Source organism: Trichechus manatus, unplaced genomic scaffold (genome assembly GCF_000243295.1).
Source record: "Trichechus manatus latirostris isolate Lorelei unplaced genomic scaffold, TriManLat1.0 scaffold00002, whole genome shotgun sequence".
Taxonomy (NCBI): Eukaryota; Metazoa; Chordata; class Mammalia; order Sirenia; family Trichechidae; genus Trichechus; species Trichechus manatus.
Window position 1 is genome coordinate 13831088 of NW_004443938.1, and position 23048 is coordinate 13854135.

Consider the following 23048-nt stretch of genomic DNA (forward strand, 5'->3'; position numbering starts at 1 on the left):
CAATTACCCTAGGAAAAACAAAACCCAGCTGCCTCAAAATCACTTCCGAGTCATGGTGATTCCATTTGTTTCAGAGTAAAACTGTGCTCCATAGGGTTTTCGTGGTTGTGACCTTTCAGAAGCAGACTGCTGGCCCTTTCCTCCAAGGCCTCTCTGGATGGTTTCAAACTGCTAATCTTTTGGTTAGTAGCCCAGCTTAACCATTTGCACCACCCAGGGGCTCCAATTTTACCACAGAGTAGCATACAACTACACCCAAAAGGAAGATATAAATTTGCATCTCTTCTTGGACTTCTCCCTGGCATAAAAGCATTCCAAAAGCTGTGTCTGGAATGTAAGGTTCAGGGAAGCAATGGTTTGTTTTTCTCACCACTGCATTCCCAGTGTCTGGCACATAAAAAGTACCTTACAGGTATGTTCGCATGGATTGCAGTGGATGAAACAAAATGGAATCAGTGATATAACTGCAGAACTTCATTAACAAACACGTGCGAGTTAACAGTGAGAAAAATTGTCACCAACTGGTCTCCACTGTCAACTATACCCACTCAAGAGCTTCAACAAGCTACAGCATTTACAATGAATACGTCTTCCCTCAGGTAGGCTCTCCAGAGCATCAATATAAAACACCAAGCTAACTTATTAACCTAGATAGCAGGACAATCAGTGAGAACATCACAGATTAGAAAAAGAAATCCCTATGTTAATATGTTGTTGTTGTTGTTTTGCTCTTAGCAATCACAACTGTTATGCCATCAGCAGAACCCTAAACTGTCAGCAATACTTATTTATTGCTACCGTGTGCAAGTCAATATGGACACACAAACATGAGTCTCTAAGCTTCCACTTTTGCTGGGAAAAATGCCACATAATGGAGCTGGGCTGGACCATACCATGCTGTCTCCCATATACAAGGAAACAGACAGGAGTTGGCAGAACAGACATTCCGAGGGAGTTGTCTAGGCAGTGAGTGCTGGGTAAGTTAAGGACTGAGACCCACAAAGCTGCAACAGTGGGAGAGGAAGTCATACAAGAGGGCAGTGTGAACTGCCACTGGAGGTAGGTCCTCTTTTGAAATGCAGTCAGGGGAAACGCAAGGAATGAAATGAGGCCCAGAGGAAGGTTAAGGGTGCAGTGTAGTTTCTGTTAGGGGTAGGAAGACTAGTTTGATGTTATTTAAGATTTCTGCTCAACCAAGACTTGAAAAAAACAATAATACATATGAGTAAACAAATTTAGGATTTACTCTTATTTTTTGATACTTTAAAGCTTAGTTAAGCTTTTCTCAAAAATAGCAATAAATTTTAGGTGCCTAAAACAAATACTAAAAATTATTGCCAAAAGAGGAAAAAAGAGTAAGTAGAGAGAAAAAGGATGTATAAATTTAAAAGCTGAAATAGAAACTGTATTCAGAACTTTAAATATTAAGAGAATAATGAGCCCTAAAATTCTTTATTCTAATCCACACTGCCAGTAATGAGCTATGTGACCTTAGAGACAACACTGACTGTGGCCCTTAGCTTCCTCCTCTCTAACATGGAGGAAGGGTGCATTGTACAGGGATAAAATGTCAGGAAAAAACAGAAAGAGTGAAAACGTAGAATGGAAAGAGAGAAAGTGAACAGAGGGCCCTACAATATGGTTTTAGAGAAAATGGCTCACCGGAGTTTAATATTCCTCTCCTAGAAAACCACTGCCATTGCCATCGAGTTGATTCTGACTCACAGCAACTCTGCAGGTCAGAGTAAAACTGCCCCATAGTGTTTCCAAGGCTGTAATCTTTTCAGAAGCAGACTGACACATCTTTCTCCCACAGAGCTGCTGGTGGATTTGAACCTCTGACCTTTTGGTCAGCAGCTGGGCGCTTAACCACTATGACACCAGGGCTCCTTCCAAAAAAACCAACCCTGTTGCTGTCAAGTCGTGACTCATAACAACCCTACAGGACAGAGTAGAACTGTCCCACAGGGTTTCCAAAGAGTACCTGGTGGGTTCAAACCACCAGGTTAGCAGCCATAGCTCTGAACCAACTAGGGTCTGGCTAAAAAAGTGTGGAGTAAGGGCAGTTTGGAGCTTTCCTTTCCCACACCATGGGCTGGTGATGTAGGAACAGCAGGAGCTCGAAGGGTGCCCAGGAGTGGAGAGCTCCTGTCAGCTGTGGGCACCTAAAAAAAACAAAAACCAAACCTGTTGCTGTCCAGTTGATTCCGACTCATAGCAACCACGCAGGGTACCTATGATGACCTAAATTACACCATTTTTCTTTTTCCTCTTCTTTTTTTGAACAACACGGTATGCTTACCCTTAGTTTTCCTCACAATTCATTTTAAACTGACATCCCCACATACTTATTAAAATTGTTTCTGTCAAAAATTATAACAAGGGGCACAAAATTCAGAGTATTCTTCTTCTTTCAGAGAACACACGAGCCAAAAGAGTGTACCAAAATAGTTTTGGGTTTGTGGAATTTTAATGCTCATTTAGAATTAGAAGGCAGGTATGAAAAATAAATGAACTGGTGATATATAACATATATTTCCATCCACTACTTTCCAAAAGGAAAAATCTTAAAAGAAAAAAAGACCTGTAACTAAATTATATTATGGTCAAAACAAGTAAGAACTAAGAATTTACCTCAGAAATATGTTTTAAAATAGGTATATTTTTTAATCTTAGCTGTGGCTTTATGCATATGCATTCGTTCAACGAAATATTTAAGACTAAGCCCTAGGGTAGGAGAGGGACGTGTAACTTTGTGTGTTTTCTGACACAACGAGAAGACAGGAGACTCTAGGACAGAGCCCTGCTGGAAGTGCACTGAATGGCAGCAGAGAGAAATCTAAGAAACCAAAGGCAGACTAACAGGAGGAGAACCAGCAAAGTGATGCTGGAGAAGTCAAAAGAATGGTGCTCCTAGGAAGAAGCAGTCAGCTAGGTCAAATGCTATATAGAGAAAAGGTACAATGCTGGGACTGAAGGGTTCCAACAGATTTAGGGTCAGGGATGTCATTAGGGACCTCAGCAAGATGGGAGAGTGGGGACAGAGAGGAGGGTGGCTAAGATGAAGATGGGATGTGAGGAAGGAGAGGCAGGGAGCTGTGCACACCTCATCACTTCTTAGGGTATTCAGAAAACAGAATAGGCTGTGGGGTTCCCTTCCTCGCCCACATCCCAGTTCTGCCAATGATTCATGTGTGAACTTGAGTGCGCTACTTAAACCATCTGAGCTACAACTTCCTCATCTAATAATGGGGATAATAACTGGGTGGTGAAACGGTTAAGTGCCTGACTACTAACTGAAAGGTTGGCAGTTTGAATCCCCCCAGAGGTACCTCAGAAGAAAATCCTGGTGATATACTTCCAAAAGGTCACAGCTTTGAAAACCCTATAGAGCAGTTCTACTCTGCAACACACGGGGTTGTCACAAGTCAAAATTGGCTTGACGGTAACTAGTTCTGTTTTATTGGTTTTCTATCTCATAGGGGAGTGGATTAAATAAAAAACCTTACTTCTTTATAATTCTTGGCTTAGTTATCTGTAACAAATGAGAAGGCAAAGGACATTCCTTGTCATGAAATTTTAAAGTAATTTATTTAGATTTTGATAAAACCTCCTTAGAAACTCATGGAAAAGTTATGTTTACATAGTCTTTTGATTTAATAATCCAGGAATATTTTACTCACTCCTCTTGCTTTCACCTCCTGACTATAAATCTCATAAGCAACAAAGTCAAATTTTTAATCTTTTTCTACGTTTTACAATACAAATTTACGTATATTTGCTTGGCTGATTTATCACCTCATTACCACTAGCAGCTCGATCTCGTACATTAATGACACAGAAGGCACGCTCGTCTTGTGGTAAGAACTAACCCATGTTGGCCTCCTCTGGAATGCCTGATTTATTTTTCTATAGAATTATAACCTTTTTAATATTTTTGAGTCTTGATCAAAACTGAAGTCAAGAACAGTGGTCTGTGGTTTGTAGAACTTTGCTTCCTTTTTTTAAAGAAAGACACGTATTTGTCCACTTTTTACTTTGAATCCTCTTGTATTCACAAGTCTTGTTTCATAAGGACACATAACTCTAAGGTAAGTATCTTACCAGACCCGCATAGAAACAAACTCAAGAAAATCAAATTTACCTAAAGTCAGAGAAAAGGTTTAGACCCACTGGAAAACACTGTGACACAGTGATTGGCATTTCAAATTGTAAACTCCGTTTGACTTGAGATAAGCCTTAGAAAAACAATGAATCTGTACTGGTGTGAAATTCAGATTCGAGAACCAGAAAAAAGACCAAAAATATTTCCCATCAGCTTAGCATTAAAAGAATTAATCTCATGACACCTCTAGACTAGTTTTAATGACTGCAAATTGCTTCCCTAGCTCAGAGTTTCACCACACCGATATCCAAAGTAAGTTGTTTGTATCTATGAGTCCCAACATGTTAAAGTCATTTTCCAACAAGACTGATGAGTTCATGCTTCAACTGTAAGTATGAACGTTGTAGACTTTAGTTTGGTTTAGAAGGGGAAGCAAACAAATGGCCAAGAATCTGATAGTGGCAAAGGAGGTAAGGAAAGATCAAAGGCTCATTAAAGATGATCATTAAAAGACCAGAGACATAAGGGGGCTCACACACTCCAGTGGGCTTGAAAAAGGGCCAACTGTGTGTGATTAAGTGTTCCAAAACCTGACCAGTGCTGAATACGGAGCCAGAACTTTCAAGAAACAAGATAATTTTCGGAATTCAAAAATATATTTGTCTTATATATATATTTACCACAAATTTTTTTTAAATGCAAAAAGTATTTGCTATCTTCATGATAATGAAGCAGAAAAAAAAATCTAAAATCTCATTTTTAATTTTGTATATGTATAAACACTTTGGTACAGACCTGTCAAAGTGAAAAGCATCTAACCTTTTGAAAGTCACATAATTATTGGAAAAAAGTTTCCAACTGTTCCTTCAACAAATTGAATCTAAGGCTACAAAAACAATCTGCTAGTTTAAGCATAAAACAAACACAAAGCCTTTACACAGCGGGGCAGGCGGGGAGAGCTGCCGGCCACGCTAACCTCCCATGATACTGCTGTTCACTCAGGAAGTGTGAAGGATTATGGAGATGAGCCCACAAGAGCTGACCCTCCAGGTTTATTAAATATTCAGTGAATATTCCATACGCATGCTGGGCATGAAATAAAGAACGCTAAATTCAGAAGACGATCATATATTAAATATTGCAAATAATACTAAATTTGCTCTATTTACATTTAATAATTTATTTTAGTGATTTTTGGCAGGTACAGAAACATGAAAAAAATAAAGGTATAAATTTGACTTAGTATATCGAAGATTTATAAAGTGTTCATTTATCTTGTTTCTTTTAATTTATATTTACTTATATGATGTAAAATCTTGGAAAGTTTATAACCTCAGAATAGTTTTGATTTGGGTAGTATTACAATGCCACCTCACATGTAATTATAGCACAAATATTACTGTTTATAAAATGTCTTAATACATAGAATGGAAAAGTAGAAAAAAATTTGGAAAAATTATAATCAATTTTTAGTTTTAAGTCAAAGATTAGCACACATTAGGAAACAGGTATTGATAAAAGTAAACCCTCATATCCCTGTACTCTCTGTAAAGTTTCTGCCAGCCTCCCTGTTCACCTAAGCTTTCAAAGTGACTGATGACACCTACTCTATACCTTGGTATGAAAATGAAATTGGACTTCTCCAGTAAGTGCCTTCTTCCAATTTACTGATGTTGTTTAAAAAGAACCACCAAATAGTGCAAAAGGCAAGTGATGTCATAAAGAAAACAGGGCTGGATGGCTATAATTCTGTAAAAATCTGCAAGCTCTCCCTCCGTGTTCTCTTATCTCCAGTGGCGCACCATGTATTTCTTGGTCTCATCCTCATCCCGCCCGCTCCCCTGCAGACCCCAGCAATCACCACATCTGGCCGGCTTCTCTTCCAAAGTCTTCCTTTCCTCTTAATCTCTGTCACCACTAGTCGGTCCAGGCCCTTGCCAACTTTCACTTGGTCTACTCAACTGCCCCGGCTTACTCCCGCTCAAATCTGCTCCCTACAAATGGCCAAAGTCATCTGTCTCAATCGCAAACCTGACCACTACTGGGCTTAAACTCCTTTAACAGCTTCCCATTTTCTGTAGAATGAAATTTAAATCCTTAACCTCTCCAACCTCAGATCTCGCCACGCAGACAAAAGTGAACTAAAGGTAGTCCCTGACTTATAACGGAGTTCTGTTCTGACGACTCAGTCATGTTGGTTCTGACGTAAATCAAATATCTCTTTGTTATTATTATTTTTTCTTTATTACTGTCTTTTATTACCAGCATTTTTATAAATCTGATCTTTGTCTTTGGGGGTTGGAAATATTACAAATCATGCACTGCAGCACTGCATGGAGTACTATTACCAACAATAAGGACAAATCACGCGCTGCAGCACTGCATGGAGTACAAACAACAAAAAAAAAGATGGACAAAAAGAAAGACGGCTGTAAGTTTGGGTCTTCCTAACTCAAGGACAACCTGTACTTCTAGTTCCCTCTGACTGTTTTCATGGCTGACCTCCTACCTGAAATAGCTCTCATTTCTCCTGCTCACCTCTCTTGCCTAAATGTTAATCTAAACCCTCAAAACTTAGCCCAGGGACCAACCTCCTGGAATGCTTCCTACGCCCCTCAGCTCCCACGGTCTTGTGTGTGTTTCTAGCATGGACATTACCGTACTGCAGGATAATTTACAGGCTTATCTTTGCCAACTGATTGTGTGCTCCTTAAGGGCAGGAGCTGGATTTTAATCCACTTGTGTTAAATCAACGCAATTCTGACTCGTGGCAATCCCATGTGTGTCAGAGTAGAACTGTGCTCCACAGGGTTTTCAAAGGCTGGTGTTTCAGAAGTAGATTACCAGGACTTTCTTCCAAGGCTCCTCTAGGTGGACTTGAACTTCCAACCTTTGGGTTAGCAGCCAAGAGAGTTAATGGTTTGCACCACCCAGGGCTTTCTGACTAAAACACAGAGATTCAATAAATATTTAAAGAAGGAATGATGAATAAATCAACTAATAAAGCTAGAGCTATGAACTAATGCAGCACTCTGATAACATTTCAGTACCCCCAAACTGGTGGAAATTTCATCAAGTCCTGCTCCATGGCTAATCCAAAACTTGGTTTCCTGCCCTATTTCTCATATCTTCTGCAGTAAAGAAAGCAGATAAAGAAAATACTACAACAGTCTACTCCCAATCACAGTACAAGGGAAATCTTAAATTTCCGAAGATTTTAGAACCTCAGTATTTGATTAAAAAAAAAAAAAAGTCCTCTCTGTTGATCCTTCAAGCCCACCGAGGTGAACTGATGAAACCTACATGATAAGCTGCATCAGACCACACACCTTGAGTCCAAAGGCTGCATCCTCCGAGGCCAAGACTTCAACCTGAAATCATAAGGAAAAGATAATTTAGCCACTATCAAAAACCTCCTTTGAGTCTAGCCACAGAAACCAGAGTACAGGCCTGGCCTGGAACTAGGATTTCTGAGAAAACGGGCAAAAGGAATATGGTCTACCAAAGTTCAGACGTTCAACGTAGGGCAGCTGTCAAGAACGCCATCCAGAGGGCTCGACGAGAGTTGGGTACAGAACAGGCCACTGGCCCGGCTTCAGTGTCGTAACAGGGTGAACTCCAGTTCTGTGTTTGAATCTATCTGCCATCATGTGAAGCGGCGGTCTGCGTCCCTCAGAACAACCTAGGAAGCTGACAAAATCATCCTTCCCGCTTAAATTACAAGTGGCTGCATATACTCTTTGATCTTTTTCTGACAGACGGTGAGGGGGAAAAGTTATGCTTCATAAAGCAACTTCATCAAGCTTATAAGCTACTAGTAGTTTCTTGTCCTGCTCCGACCAGAGTGGGCAGTGCTGGATCTCTGGAATGCTGCCGAGCAGGAGCTCCGGAGAGACTACTCAGGAAAATGCAGGCAGTGTGAGCAACGAACGAGCTGTGCAATGACGGCACAACCTCGCAACGGCTTGTCGGTCTTCTGCATTAGAAGACGCAGCTCATTAACATGAATTTAAAATGCTGTGTGGAACAAGACATGTACGGGATGGATAATTACTGTTTTTTTAAAACATAATTATTCAGTCTGGTGTATAAAGCTTTTAACTTTGACTACCAACACATGATTGAAAAGAGCAAGGAAAGGAAAGGAAGCAACAGAACAAATATGATGTTTTAGAAGCTCCTGGGGAAGGCAATGGGGCGGGGCAATAATACTCAGACTTCAGCGGACTTCACTGTGAGTTTTCAACCTTCTACAACTAAGTATTTGTGGTAGGTGTGTAAGCAGAGGGTCTACCCAGTGCATATTGCTATAAAACAAAATTGGATTCTTCCCTTTGAGAAAGGAAATACAGAAAGGAAGATTATTCCAGTAAGACTGTCATCCAGTATGAAAGTAAAAGGGTCAAAAAGCAAATGAGGAAACAAATTGTGTCCTCCAACTGCTTTCCTGAGACTCAGATGCGCCACCACCGCCTGGTATCCCAGAGAGACCGGGCAAAGCAGGAGGGCGAGACGAGGGATGGAAAAGAGGAGCTGCCTCCTCCTGATGAAACACCAAACGTGGTTTTAGGTTAAAGACTGAAATGTTGGCTCAACTGGAGCAGAAAATTGCTACTACAATTGACGGACAGCACTTCTGCGTACACTTCATTGTCCAAAGTTAACTGTCAGATTTAGAAACAGGGTCTTATTATAGACTTTTAGTTTAAAGAAAAAAGAAGGTGTTTTACATATGTTTGAACTTCACAACACTAGGTTACCGACCTCAATATTTTTTACATTAAAACCTCTAATCAAGATTGCTAGTTAAAGGGAAAGCACAAACAATACATTTGCTGACTCTTAACTACTGTGACCACTTCATGATATCTGGTGTTTAATTAGACACATAGAGCACATCTGCACACCTCAGTCTTATGTACTTGCACCTCTATTATTTTCCATATATATGAAAGTTTTAATCTGCAGAAATCACTGCCAGAGTTAGTTCTGCATTCACTTAACATTATAAAAAGTCAAAGAACCCAGAAAATTCCATAGCAAATAGAAATCTATTTAAAGATATTGTTTTAATATATTTGACAACACAAGAAGACAGCAAGCCAAAGCCCTCCTGAGAAATTTAGGAATCACTCCCAACTGGACCAATAAGCAACCACATGATAAACACAGAAAAGACTGATGTTGTCAAAGATTTCATTTTACTTAGGTCCACAATCAATGCCTATGGAAACAGCAGTCAAGAAACCAAATGACGCCCTGCACGGGGCAAATGTGCTGCAAAAGACCTCTTCAAGGTGCTAAAAAGCAAAGATGTCACTCTGAGGACTAAGGTGTACCTGACCCAAGTCATGGTATTTTCAGTCATCTTATATGCATGTGAAAGTTGGAAGATGTATAAGGAAGACCAAAGAAGAACTGATGCCTTCGAATTAAGGTGTTGGCAAAGAATACTGAATATACCATGGACTGCCAGAAGAATGAACCAATCTGACTGGAAGAAGCACAGCCAGAATGCTCCTTAGAAGCAAGGATGGCAAAACTATGTCTCACATACTTTGGACATGTTATCTGGAGGGACCAGTCCCTGGGGAAGGACATCATGCTTGGTAAAGTGGAGGGTCAGCAAAAAAGAGGAAGGTCCTCAACGAGATGGATTGACACAGTGGCTGCAACAGTGGGCTCGAACACAGCAACAATTGTAAGGATGGCGCAGGACCTGGCAGTGTTTTGTTCTGTTGACATGAGGTCACTATGGGTTGGAACTGACTTGATGGCACCTAACCACAACAGTGTGACTATCACATAGAGACGGGAGGAAGGAGGTGGTTCTCAACATATCATCCTCACCCTCATCCTTTACCCAAATTCTACCTCAAGTGAGGTTCAGAGAGGTGTTTTGAAATTCTTAGGTATTACATTTCGAACAAACTTTAAAAAATATTTGTTTTGTTCAAAAGCACTGTCTTAAGTACCTATGCACACTATCAGTATCCTTTATATTCTTTCTGTAAGATTTTACTTTCAATACCTGCAGAAAAACAGCAGACTTCAGAAACATGCAATTGACTTCAGTTTAATATTAAGAACAGATCAATGTCTTAACACAGTTTTCATGTTGGATCTTGGAGTATTTTTACCTAAATTGGAAGGAATCCCCCCTCTAGTGGGAGTAAGAGAGTATTTCAACCTTCACACATAATTTTTAGGTTGTGAGCCAGCGAGTCAATTTTCACGCAGCAGTCATTAAACTTAACCAGCAACAGAAACCAGTTCAGCTTTTTTTGTTTCTTTTGCCATAACTTTGAATTCTTTTTTTTTAAGACAGCATTATTTATATTTCTCAAGGCGCAAAAAAAAAAAAAAAAGTTGAGAATTCCTATATATAAAGTAGAAATAGATCCGTGTGAATCGGATGGGATTGTAGTTATTAGCCAAATATCATCATTAAATTTAACTTGGTTATAAAGTAATCACAACTGGAAGTCAAAATGAGAATGCACAACTGGAGAGAATGAGTACATTTTCAGCGGAATGATTTAATAATGTTCATTATTTGCCGACAATATACTCAGCATGTACCTGATCTAACCGTCTCAAAAGAAACTCCCCACTCGTTCATCAATAAATACTTTCTGGATACTTCTTGTGCGCAAGGCATTATGCTTAACATTGCAGGAGACAAAAAGTGATGAGTTTCACTAAGATATTAAGACTTGAGTTAAATGTATTTAAACAGTCATTTATACGTTCATTAAAAATAATAAATTCAAACTCACAACAGGTGAGATTATTCATGATTACTCATTCCCTCCTCCCTTTTTTTTAACTTTAGTTTGAGGAGACCTAAAAAAACAAACCAGGTTTTATCAGATGTAAAATTAGGGCGTGATACCCAATCTCTTCCTTCTCCACACAGATGCTGCAACAAAAGCAGAGATAAATCTGAATACTCAGATGAGGAACAATATTTGACCTCAATGGGGGAGAGAACATAAACTTTCCAATGGCTACTGAGGTACAGAGGTGTGATGGGGCACATTTAGAGTAGCAAGGCAGACTTCCTAACCCCAAAGACAAGGCTATTCTCATTAAATCACCCTTATGTCAAAGGACGCTACAATCAACACCTTGTCACATGAGTGCCTAAATGGATTCCATTAGCAAAGTACTCACGTATTAAACCATTCACAGTTCTTTCACTCCGTTCAAGCAGCAGTTTTAAGTAGCCTTCTACTGGCTTCTCTCTGTCAATTACCCCAAACGCCACCTCCACCAAAAATGAAAACAAATCACCGTAATTCCCAATCATTCTATATCAAGAAAACGAGGAAAATATGAATTCATGAATTTGGAAGTAAAACTGGCTGTGCTTTCCCTAATCATTTTCCAAGTCCTTCTCACACATTGAAAGTACCCATAACCCACTACCGTCAAGTCAATTCCTGTAGGACAGAGCAGAACTGCCCCAACAAGGTTTCCAAGGGGCACCTGGTGGATTTGAACTGCCGGCCTTTTGGTTAGCAGCCAAACTCTTAACCACTATGCCACCAGGGTTTCCACTGAAAGTACAGAGAATACTAATATCCAGCAATGTTTTCACTGAACTAAAACAATGCCAAAACTATGCCCTGTTTTAATTAAAAAAAAAAAAAAATCTAAAATCAAGATATTACTGTCACAAAAGAGGGTCTAAGGTGACAAATGACGCCCATTTATAATCATGTGTAAGGATTTTAACCTTACTCATAATTAAAGAAACGCAAATCAAAACTATAGCTTTATTCCATTTTCTTACAACAGACTACCAGAGATTAAGAGTTTTAACAGGTTACAGTATTGTCAAAGGTGTGGAGCACCAGACACTTCCTGCATCACTGAAAAGAACATATACAGGTGTCTCCAAGTTACAAACATCCGTACAACCGGAATCAACCCCGGAAAGCCTATTATATTAAAAATTCAAGGTACATCCAATGGTTCGAAATACAGGTAGTCCCTGAGTTATGAACGCTGGATTCGATTTACGGACAACTCATACTTGCCCTTTCATGTTATGTAAATTTGCCCTCACTTTGAAACGACTGAACCAACCCCTACTCAAAAACAAATTCTTCATCAAAATCACCTTCATTTGTTGCCTGTGCAGCTTTTAAATGACTGAAACGCTTCAAAAGCCTTTTCCTTCAACTAAAGTAAAGCTAAATAAGAACCACAGGCACCTGTTCGGACTTGCCTACAAATTCGACTTAAAGACTTAAAGACACAGGAATGGATCTCGTTTATAACCTAGGCACTGCTTGTAATACACGCGCGCTACTTTGCGACATGCATCAAAACATTAACATCATTACCATATTATTATGTTAAATACATAATGTATTACAGAGAACTGCTCCATAGGATTTTCTTGGCTGTAATCTTAACGGAAGCAGACTGCCAGGCCTTTCTTCTATGGCACCTCTGGGTGAGTTCAAACCACCAAGCTTTATTTAGGTTTAGAGTCAAGTGCATTTGCACCATCCAGGAACCTACTATGCTGTTATCAAAAAGAACAAAGTGAGTCTATGTGTGCAGATAAGGAAAGATTTCTATGATGTTAAGTAAAAAGAAAGAGAACAGCTGCACAGTAAGCTAACATCTGTGTTTTAAAAAAAAAAAGTGGGGAGTGGGTCATATGCTTGATATACTTAGAACATTTCCAGAAAGATATGCAAGGAACACATCAGTGATTGACTCGAGAGAGAGAAACTTATTTTTCACTGTATTTCTTCTCACAATGTTAAGATCTTTTTTCATCAAGTACGTGTATTTTGTATTCAATTAAAAGTAAAGTTACCAAAATAAGCCAATAATTACAAAAAAAAAAGTTCAATATCAACAATACCATAAAAATGTAAATAAATGTTTTATCTTTCAAGCTAGTAAAAGTGAAAACCGTGGTATTCAAGGCTTGTGTGCACACCCACACTCTCCCACATTTGCAATGGGGTATATAAACAAGAACAGCCTTCGCAGAAAACTGGCCATGAACAGCCTCAAACATATTCAGGCCCATTTTCACAGCAACCTGTCTCCTACAGAAATCTGTAGAGAATAATTTGTAATCTACCATCTATATTGTAAGCAAGTGTCGTACCTCCATCCAAATCATACCCACTGCCGCTGAATCATTTCCAACTTATAGGGACCCTACAGGACAGAGGAGAACCGCTCCTAGAGTTTCCAAGGCTGTAAATCGTTACCGAAGCAGACTGCCATACCTTTTTCCCGCAGAGCGGCTGGTGGTTCAAACCACTGACTTTGGTTAGCAGCCAAGCACTTTAACCACTGTGCCACCAGGGCTCCTTGTACTACATTAATATTTGAAATAATGACAAATTATAAAAAAACTTAAACATATAAAAATAGAGGATGGATAAATAAAGTATGGTATATTCATATGGGGGAGCCCTGGTTGCTAAGTGGTTAGCACCCACCTGTTAACCGAAAGGTTTGCAGTTCGAACCTACCAGCTGCTCCGTGGGAGAAAGACGTGGTGATCTGCTTCTGTAAAGATCACAGCCTTGGAATCTCTATGGGGCAGTCGTACTTTGACCTATAGGGTCGCTATGAGTTAGAATCGACTTGACTGCAGTGGGTTTTCTGGTTTATTTATATATACGGTAGACCACTACACTACCGTGAAAAACTCCTGTCTAAAAATATATCAGGTAACATGGGGAAATGCTTATAACGTGCGAAAAATCAGGGTAAAAAACAAAAATGGCATTTTAAAAATTCAAATTTATCCATTTTTTCCTTCATGCCTTCTAGAATTTGTGCCATGCTGCAAAATGTCTTCCCCACTCCAAGATTTTTAAAACAGTCATTCATGTTTTCTATGTAATACATCTGACTTTATTTTTTTTACACTTAAATATTTGATCCATCTGTAATTTATTTTGAAATAACAAGGGAAGGAGATGATTCAGTTTTAATTTTCCATTTGAATAACTATGATGAAGAACTATTATTTTCTCCAGTGATTAGAGATACCATATCTTCACCATAATTAAACATTAAAATGATATCAATTTTGTCTCCGATTCCAGGCAGGGATGGGAAAGGCAAAATTACCCCAAATAACATATTTACCCCAAAAGGGGATAAGGTGAAGGGAGATTAGTAATCATCAACAAGAACCTGACTGCATTTGCAGTCACAATAAAAATTCTCCACAAGTAAACTGTTAAAAATTTAGATGCTACTGGAGAAAAATATTTTGGCTTACATTGTTAACCAAGGGATGGAATTATTACTCTACCTACGACATTTGCTGTGTCTGCATTGGTTGGGCCAAAAAGGCCAATGTGCTAACTAGAACCTATTCCATTACATATACTTTCACCTTCAGTAAGTAGGAAAAGCAGACATTAATAAATAAACCAACCTGAAAACCATGCCCCAGGATTTATGATAATTTAAACTGCAGGACAATCATCTTCCTCTCTCCTGTGTACACACACACACACACACACACACACACACACACACACACACACAGCTCAAACTGGGTTGCAAGTTTTAACTCTAGCAAGCAAGGAAGTTGTTTTGTCTTTTTAAAAAATTATTATTGTACATACCTTTTTATTTTTGTAATCTATAAAAATTAGAAAGCTTTAAAAAACACACATAAAACCTTGTCAGCATTCCTCTCTTACTTATTAATTCTCCTCATTCTCCTTATTAGCATCTGCAGACAACATGACAGCTCAAGGACACAGCTTGCTGAAGCTGCTCAGTGTTTGGTGAGCTGGTAATAGAGAGCGCACACAATGATGCCACATACTGCTAAAGGCTGCTGAGTACAACAGCCGTTCTCTGAATGTATTTAAAATTAACTAAAAACTTGTCTCTCTAGAGGGCACCAACGAACGTTGAGACCAGTGATAAAATATGTCTTTGCAACCAAAAATATTTGTTATACTTAATACTGTTTAACACGGTTTCAAGACAAATAATCTGTATGTTATTTTAATTATGCTTTTCATCACAAGTGTTATGTTCACATTATCTCCTATACCAGAATGTTCACTGTGTCTCACATCCCAGGCTGTTAAATCTGAAACACAGACTGTCCTCTTTCCTAATTATGCTCTCCCCCTGACTGAGGGTACCTGGACTTAGCATTCGATTCACGAAGCAGTGAGAGGATACCTGTCATGGACTCATGGTCTGGCTCAGGGAAAGAGAAACCCCAAGTGGTGTACGGGCAAAAACAGCCACCCCTACGTGACTACGCAATGTGACTTTATAGCTTGCTTCTTCCATCAAAAGGTGGATCTATTTCTCTACCCCTTCAATCTGTTTTGGATTTGTGACTTGCTTGGATCAAGAGAATACAGCAGAAGAAATCAGAATGGGGCACTTCCAATTCTCGGGACTCACAATCAATGCATACTTATAACCACCCCCCTCAAACTCATCCAGCTGCTGGGTGAACAATCCCAGACTAGTCTTTGGGTGACAAGAGACACATGGCCGTTACCACATTGCCCCGGCGAGAACCAGCCAACCCCCAGAAGCAGAGCCACTTAACTGATCAGTAGCTGACTGAAGAAGGGAAAATGAGCCTGGCAGAAACCAGAAGAACTACCCAGCTGAGCCCAGGCCAAAGGGTCAAACTGTAAACTCATGAGCTATATAAATGGTTGCTGCTCTCGGCCCTAAGGTATGGGTTGGTGTGTTACACAGCAAAAGACAACTGATGAATTGTACAACTCTAAATAAAGGAACTCTAGGTATCTATCATACCTTACCAACAGGGTTCCAGACGAGAACACCATGATACTAAAGGCAGTTCTGAAAGCACTGTAGCCTCAAAACAGCCCAACCCTCCTCCATCTCCATTCCCGACTCAAAACTCTCCAAAAGCTTCCCAGACCATAAAACCGTATCTCAATTCCTTACAACGGTCTACAAGAAGCTAAACAACATGGCCCCTGCTTACCTCACTGATCCCAAGTCCTGCCCCTCTTCCCCCACTCACAGGCTTCAGCTACAGAAGAGTTCTTTCTGTTCCTCAGAATGGCCCCTCTCACCTTGGGCCTTTTCACCTACTGTTCCCTCCCAATGGAACACCCTGCCACCAAATCTTACTGTAAATTCTTTTAAAAGGGTTAGGTCTTTTAAATTAATGACAATAAAAACGTGTTGTTCCTCAAAAGTAGAACTTTTCTACCCATTCCAAATTAAAATGTGATATTCTTTAAGAACTGCACCAAGAAGTGACCCATGAGACCACAGTAAATATTTTATAAAAAACACATACAGTCCTTCCAAACTTAATTTTTGAAAGTAAATTTCACTAAAATTTGAGCTCTGCATTTAGGCTAGACGCCCACACACAGCAAATGGTAAGAATGCCCTCCCGTTCCACTGGGAAGGACACCGAGGCCTACACTGCATAGAAGAACACTGGCACACAGCATCACACCTGCTGCACAGGTGACATCCTTGAAACAAAGTGGAATACAAACCCACCAACTGTATCCCCATCAGTTACATCAGCAACGTATTTGTAGATCTGGGGGCATCTGGAATGCTGTACCTAAAGAACCGGCATGTATAAAGTTAACCGTTTCTATAGTTTCACTGTCTAACAAGAAATTTGGATATGGAATTATGAAAAACATGGGCAAAATATATGTATTTGTTCATGATTTCATTTGACTTCTACAACGCTACAAGTGTATATAAATGTAGATTTATAAACAAAACTTGAAAAATGAATCAGAGTTTAAATAAAAGCAATACTTACTATAAATATTTTCATATTTACCTTTTGTAAATCATATTAAAGCAGAAAATATGTGTAGAGTAAAACACCGATATTTATTTATTATATTATTTGTCTATGCTTGCCTTTTCTGTACAACTCAAGTTAACATTTATTTCTTAGCAAGATTTTCTATAATTATTCCTAAATTCTAGATTTCATGAAAGAAAATAAAACCTACAGGTGTCCAGGCAGTGAGGGACTGTTAAATTTTTGAACACTAAGTAGGCGATAGTTTATGAAAACATTATGAAAATTAAGATAATATTTAATCACTTTCTAAATATTGATCTTCCATTGTGTGATCTGTCACAATCTAACGCTACTTTAAGCAATACCTCCCCTTTTACCCAGTATTTACTCATTTTGATATCACTAAACCAAGTTTATTAATCTAACTTACTATACTAGTTTGATAAATTCAAATGCTTTAAAAACATAAGTCAATAATATAAACTCTCCTTTTTCTAATTTTATTTGCACTTCATAAAGAAAAAAATTGCAATTTTTAAATTGAGATTAAAAAAAAGAAATTTTTATATTTAAAAGTACCAGGATAAATCTACTAAGGCACTACAAGTTGGAAATTCAGCTAACGTCCTATTTGACCGTACTGACCTCCCTCTCCTGGCCCCACCGCAGCATTAAGGATGCCTCAGAAAAGCGAGTTAGCAGTTGGGTTGAAATCATTACGTCAGAGATACCCCAGCCACATACGCTTTGGCGACCAAGCAGGTAAAGGCAATGTAAAAGTGAATCTCCAGGGTATGAGGTGCCAAGATGAGCTTAACTGATTAGATGAAAATGAGAAAGCATTTTAAAAAGAAGCACATTTTTAGATCAACAAATTAAACTTCTATTGTCAGAAAATGGTTGTTCGTACATTATTATTTTCATCAGGTGTCATTGGTTTTCCTTTCTGTTGCCCCTTCCCCAATCTAAACGTCTCGGACCCTCCCACTCTGTCACCATCTGGCTCTGGATGTGTTTTTTTTTTTTTTTTTTTAAAAAAAAAAAAAAAAAAAAAAACCTTATATCTTATCCTAAAATACTTCTACCAAAACAGACTGATTTTAAAAATACTAGAATAATGGTTACAATCAAAGACTCTTATTACAGCATATCTTTAAGGCCACATCTTTCAATGCTTAAATTAAATTGTTTAGGACTATCTTGATTATCAAATTGGAAAAGAAAGGCAACTCAATAAGATAAAGAACATAAGCTTAGGTATACTAAAACTTAACCACAAAACTTTACCTTTTACATTAAAATGGATCCTTGTATTGGATGGGACTTATTTTGAAGAATCTACCTGTTTAATTAAGCTAAGAAAGATGTCTCCAGGGAAGACAACCATGTTTTAATTCTTTTCAGATTCTCTAATGTGCTATCATCCAAAGAATCTTAACTAATCATGTCACCTCCTTTATTCTCTCACCATAAACTGTTTAATACAGCCTTGCCTGCTAATGGCAATAATATCAAAAATAAGGCAAGAGTTTAAGTATGTGAAAGAAACTGAGACCAGTAGAAGAAGTTCTAGAAGAGGCAAATTTAGAAAGAGGAACTCAAGTTTTGAAGGTAACTGTCAGTACATCAAAGAACGATCGATCCTCTGCTTCACCACTACGCCACTCTGCCCCCCTCTACCTCTCCAAAATCAGCACATCTTAAGAAAATAAAATATATATACAGGAAAAACACGGAAGCCTTCAAAACTAGGTGCTTTGCTAGCCAGTTTAACATCATTTTGACTTCAAAAGTTGATCAATATTAATCTTCTAGAATAAAACCAGTTGCCATCCAGTTGACTGACTCATGGTGACCTCGTGTCTGTTGGAGTAGAACTGTGCTCCACAGGGTTTTTAATGGCTGATTTTTCTGAAGTAGATCGCCAGGCCTTCCTTCCGAGGTGCCTCTGTGTGGACATGAACCTCTAATCTTTCAGTCAGCAGCTGAGAGCATTAACTGTTTGCACTTCACAACCAAAAAAACCCAAACCCGGTGCCGCTGAGTCAATTTTGACTCATAGCAACCCTGCAGAACAGAGCAGAACTGCCCTATACAGTTTTCAAGGAACGGCTGGTAGATTCAAACTGCGGACGTTTTGGTTAAGCAGCCAAGCTCTTAACCACTGTGCCACCCAGGGACTCCTAAAGGGCCTTAAATGTCCTGTCTCTGAAGAATCTCTAGCCTTGAACATTCTAGAAATACTGATAAATCAAGAGGTAGATATTGTAGCACAGAGATAAGTCAAGGAGATAATTACAAACATTTATCTGTTCACCTAAGAACTGGATGTCTGAGTACATCTGAGGCTAAGGTTAGACATGAAGTAGTGGATAGAGGCCTGAAAGCCACATAGCTGTGGGACCAAGACTGGCACAAGGAGAAGGCAACCACATTTGTTAGTGACACTCCAACAGCAAGTGCTCTTGATCTGGAACTGCCTTATTAAGAAAAATGACTTCATATCAAGAGATACGTCTTAACATTAAATAATAAAGTCCCTTTCTAAAATACTAGCAACATGATTACAGTGCTCCCTTGAAGAATAAATTACCTGAACGTGGAAAAGAGGAGTAATCCTTCTTGGCAAAGAAGATATGAGTAATTTGTCTATTTCTATGATAAAAACATGGGAATCAAAGAAGAGAACTGCTTTAAAACAAACCAAAAAAACCTTATTCCAGCAAAATAGGGTAGACACTTTGTAAAACACTTTGGCGGTTTCTGAATAGCAGTAAACGTATTCCTACCATACAATCCAGCAATTCTATTTCTAGGTATTTACCCAAGAGAAATGAAAACATATACTCACACAAAGACCCCGTACTCTATTTATAGGGGCTCTACTCATAACTGCCCAAGACTGAGCAAAATCCACATGTCCTTCAATGTATGAATGGATAAACAAACTATGGAACATCATAATGGATTACTACTCACCAATAAAAAGGAATTAACTAATGATATAAGCAACAACACGAACGGATCTCGAAGGTCTTATGCCAAGTAAAAGAAGCCAGGCTCAAAACGCTACCTACTGCATGATTCCATTTACACGGCATTCTGGGAAAGTCAACAGATCAGGGTTTGCCAGGGAGCTGCACGTGGAGGCAAGGGTTGACTACAAAGGGGTAAGGGAATACTTTTCGGGTGACTGAAATGTTCTACGTCTTGATCGTGGTAGTGATTAGTACACAACTGGATATATTTACCAAAACCTATAGAACTCTCCACACTAAATCTGTCTGGAGGAAAAAAAGGACCTAACCCAGATTCAACACAATACTATGCTATGTATATTATTACATTTTGCATTTCATGACAATTCAGGAACATAGCCTATGACCTGCAGGGTGATTGATCCCCAGAGCTCAGAATATGTTACCTTTTCTCAATATACAAACAAGAATTAAAACAATATTCCAAAGATTTTCCAAAGTGTTTTTGACTTTCACTGTACGGTACACCTTGACGTATTTTGTTTGTTTTGGTGGCGGAGGGAGTAAAGTGCTTCAGAATATACAGTTGAAATTTTCAGTTGATAATGTCTGGAAATTTCTGCATAATTTGGGAATTGCCAGATTTTTCTTCTGGAAGGGGGAAGTTCATGGGTTTTGAATTTTTTTGCTCAGGTAGAAACAACTGAAGGTTGTTTTTTGAAGCCAGCGAGGGGTAATTTAATGAAATTCTTTGTTATTTAATGCAATTGCATATAAATTTCAACTTTAACCTGAAAACCGGCAAATTAATTTAAAATCAAAACTACAAACAACACTAATGTTAAAGTAGCATATACAAGTTCAGTCATGAAAATATTATACAAACTTCAGATCTGAAGCATGATACTAAACTCTTTTAGAATAGTACCTTTTACCTACTGCTCATAAATTTTAGAATTTGATTTTTAAAATTCAAATCTAAAAATAAAAAAAAAAACTCTTAAAGGACCATACATTTCCATTTCTTTGTTAAGTCAGCTCCCACAGTTAAAGGACCTGCGCTAGAAAACTCCGAGCACTGAGCTTATAACTTAAAGATGCTTTTTACTTAGAAATTAGCATAAGGCTTGAACAAAGTCTCAAGGCTGAAAAACCAGATTTTAAAAAATCTGAAATATCCACTCCCAGTAGACCCTTTCAACGTGTTTATATTAAGTGGACTCAGTTTTGTTCATGCAAATGTTTTATAGCTTTTTAAACAAAAAGGAGGCTTCTGAAATAAACAGAACACATCCCAACTTAAAAAGAAACCAGTTGCTAGCCACTTCGGCAGTAACATTCACTTACATTATGTTTTACCAAGAATTTATAAACAACTGTTCCAAGCATTTCCCGTGGATTTAATTTTTGTCTAGATCAGTGATTCTCAACCAGGAGTGATTTTGTCCCACATCCCCACACCTAACGGTATTTGGCAATGTCTGGAGACATTACTGGGTGGCTACTAACAGAAAGCTTGGCAGTTTGAGCCATCCAACAGTGCTGTGGAAGAAAGGCCTGGCAAACTACTTCCATAAAGATTACAGCCAAGAAAACCCTATGGAGCAAATTCTACTGTGTAACATATTGTCTGGGGTTTGGGGGGATCCGCCATTACTCAGAATCAAACCAAATACAATGGGTTTGTGGGCTTTTTTGTTTTTTGAAGACATTTTTGATTGTCACACTGAGGGTGCTGCTACTGGCATCTAGTGGGTAGCGCACAAGAGAGCTCCTTGACAACAATGAATTATAGGTCCCAAATGCCAACAGTGTCAAGGTCCGAAAAACTGGTCTAAACATGGGAAATCCCAGAAACTGCTATTCAAAAGCATAAGCATGGAAAGATCTTGATTCAATAATTTCACTAACAGGAACATAATAACGTAACAGGTTAGTGTTTGAGATGAAATCTACCTCAGTTCCTGAAACAATTAAGCTGCGTATCATTGTGTTCATGGTAGGGAGGGCCAAACCAACGTTCCACAAAGCAGGTTTCAGTATTGCTGAAGTAAATGTTGTGAAATGTGAAACAAACCTTTCCTCCACAGAGAAGCTACTGAATTCAGTGACAACTTTGCACAAGCAGTGTCCTCACTTGTATGAAATGTGAGCTCAATTTTTATAGTGCATTAAATTACGAATATTTTATAGTTCATTAAAAAACACAGGAGGATTATTACCAATTATAATACAAATTCATATTAAAAATGGGGGTAATCAATAAAAGTAAAAATAATCCCCGAGATAATACCTGTTAATATTTCTTTCAATATGATTTCCAATATGATATGTGTGTGTATGCATGCTTGAGTGTGTGCATCGTCGTCCTATCTACCATATAAATGCAAAACTGGTCAAGTCACACATTTGCTTGAAATTTCACTTAAATACATCATTTACTTCAAGGTTCTCTTCAATAATCCTAGGAGAGGGGGTTGTAGGAATCTTATATTCACTATATAAATTTCTCATTTGTATACACATCACAAATACAGAAATAGCTAACTGACAATACTATGCATATTCACATTCACAGTAAAAATTATAAGGCATAAAAAGCAAACAGAACTTGAGTATTCAGAACTCTTCTTAAAGACCATTTCTCTTATATGCTTCAAAGCACTCGTTTTTTACAATCTTCCTCTGCACCAATATTGATTAGCTGAAAACTACATTCCTATAATCGATCATCAATTTCCAAAATTCCTAAACTGAAATTAAGTGTGATAGGGAGGAAACAGAACACACGTGTACCAAAAAGTAAGCTAATTGCAAAAGCAGTATCTACAACAGGGTAAACAGACTTAGACACTATTAGAGTGGGACCAGAGAAGCTTTAAAAATCAAAGTGGCCACCGTTGGTTACCACGGTACTAGTCGGATTAAATGCGAATTTTGATTAATCTAGTTTTTTTTAATGTATTGTTTACTTGAAATTGTGATCAAAAGTCTCTAGATTGTAACATTCTACCTAAAACGACCTCGTGACCAATGACAGCACCCAGTGACCCCCAGGTCTTAACGACAGAGAAAGGTTGGAAGGGAAAACCAAGAAGGAATATTCCGAAAAGGCTCTTCAGAATTTAATTAAGGGCAGAAGGCACAGGCAGGAGGTGGGGAAATATCCAAG

The 23048-nt window shown here is 38.5% G+C and overlaps 1 protein-coding gene across 4 annotated transcripts in view; it reads right to left on the reverse strand.

Moving 5' to 3' along the window:
* Window positions 1–23048, reverse strand: part of LOC111820089 (AT-rich interactive domain-containing protein 1B-like) — a 394067-nt gene that overhangs the window by 119857 nt on the left and 251162 nt on the right. For 3 of the 4 annotated variants that reach the window (XM_023728854.1, XM_023728864.1, XM_023728872.1), the window contains one exon: window positions 7435–7476. The exons of the other annotated variant lie outside the window; for it this stretch is intronic. In XM_023728854.1, coding sequence (XP_023584622.1) covers window positions 7435–7476 — 42 coding nt within the window. The remainder of the gene's footprint in view (window positions 1–7434; window positions 7477–23048) is intronic. 4 annotated transcript variants of the gene reach the window in all.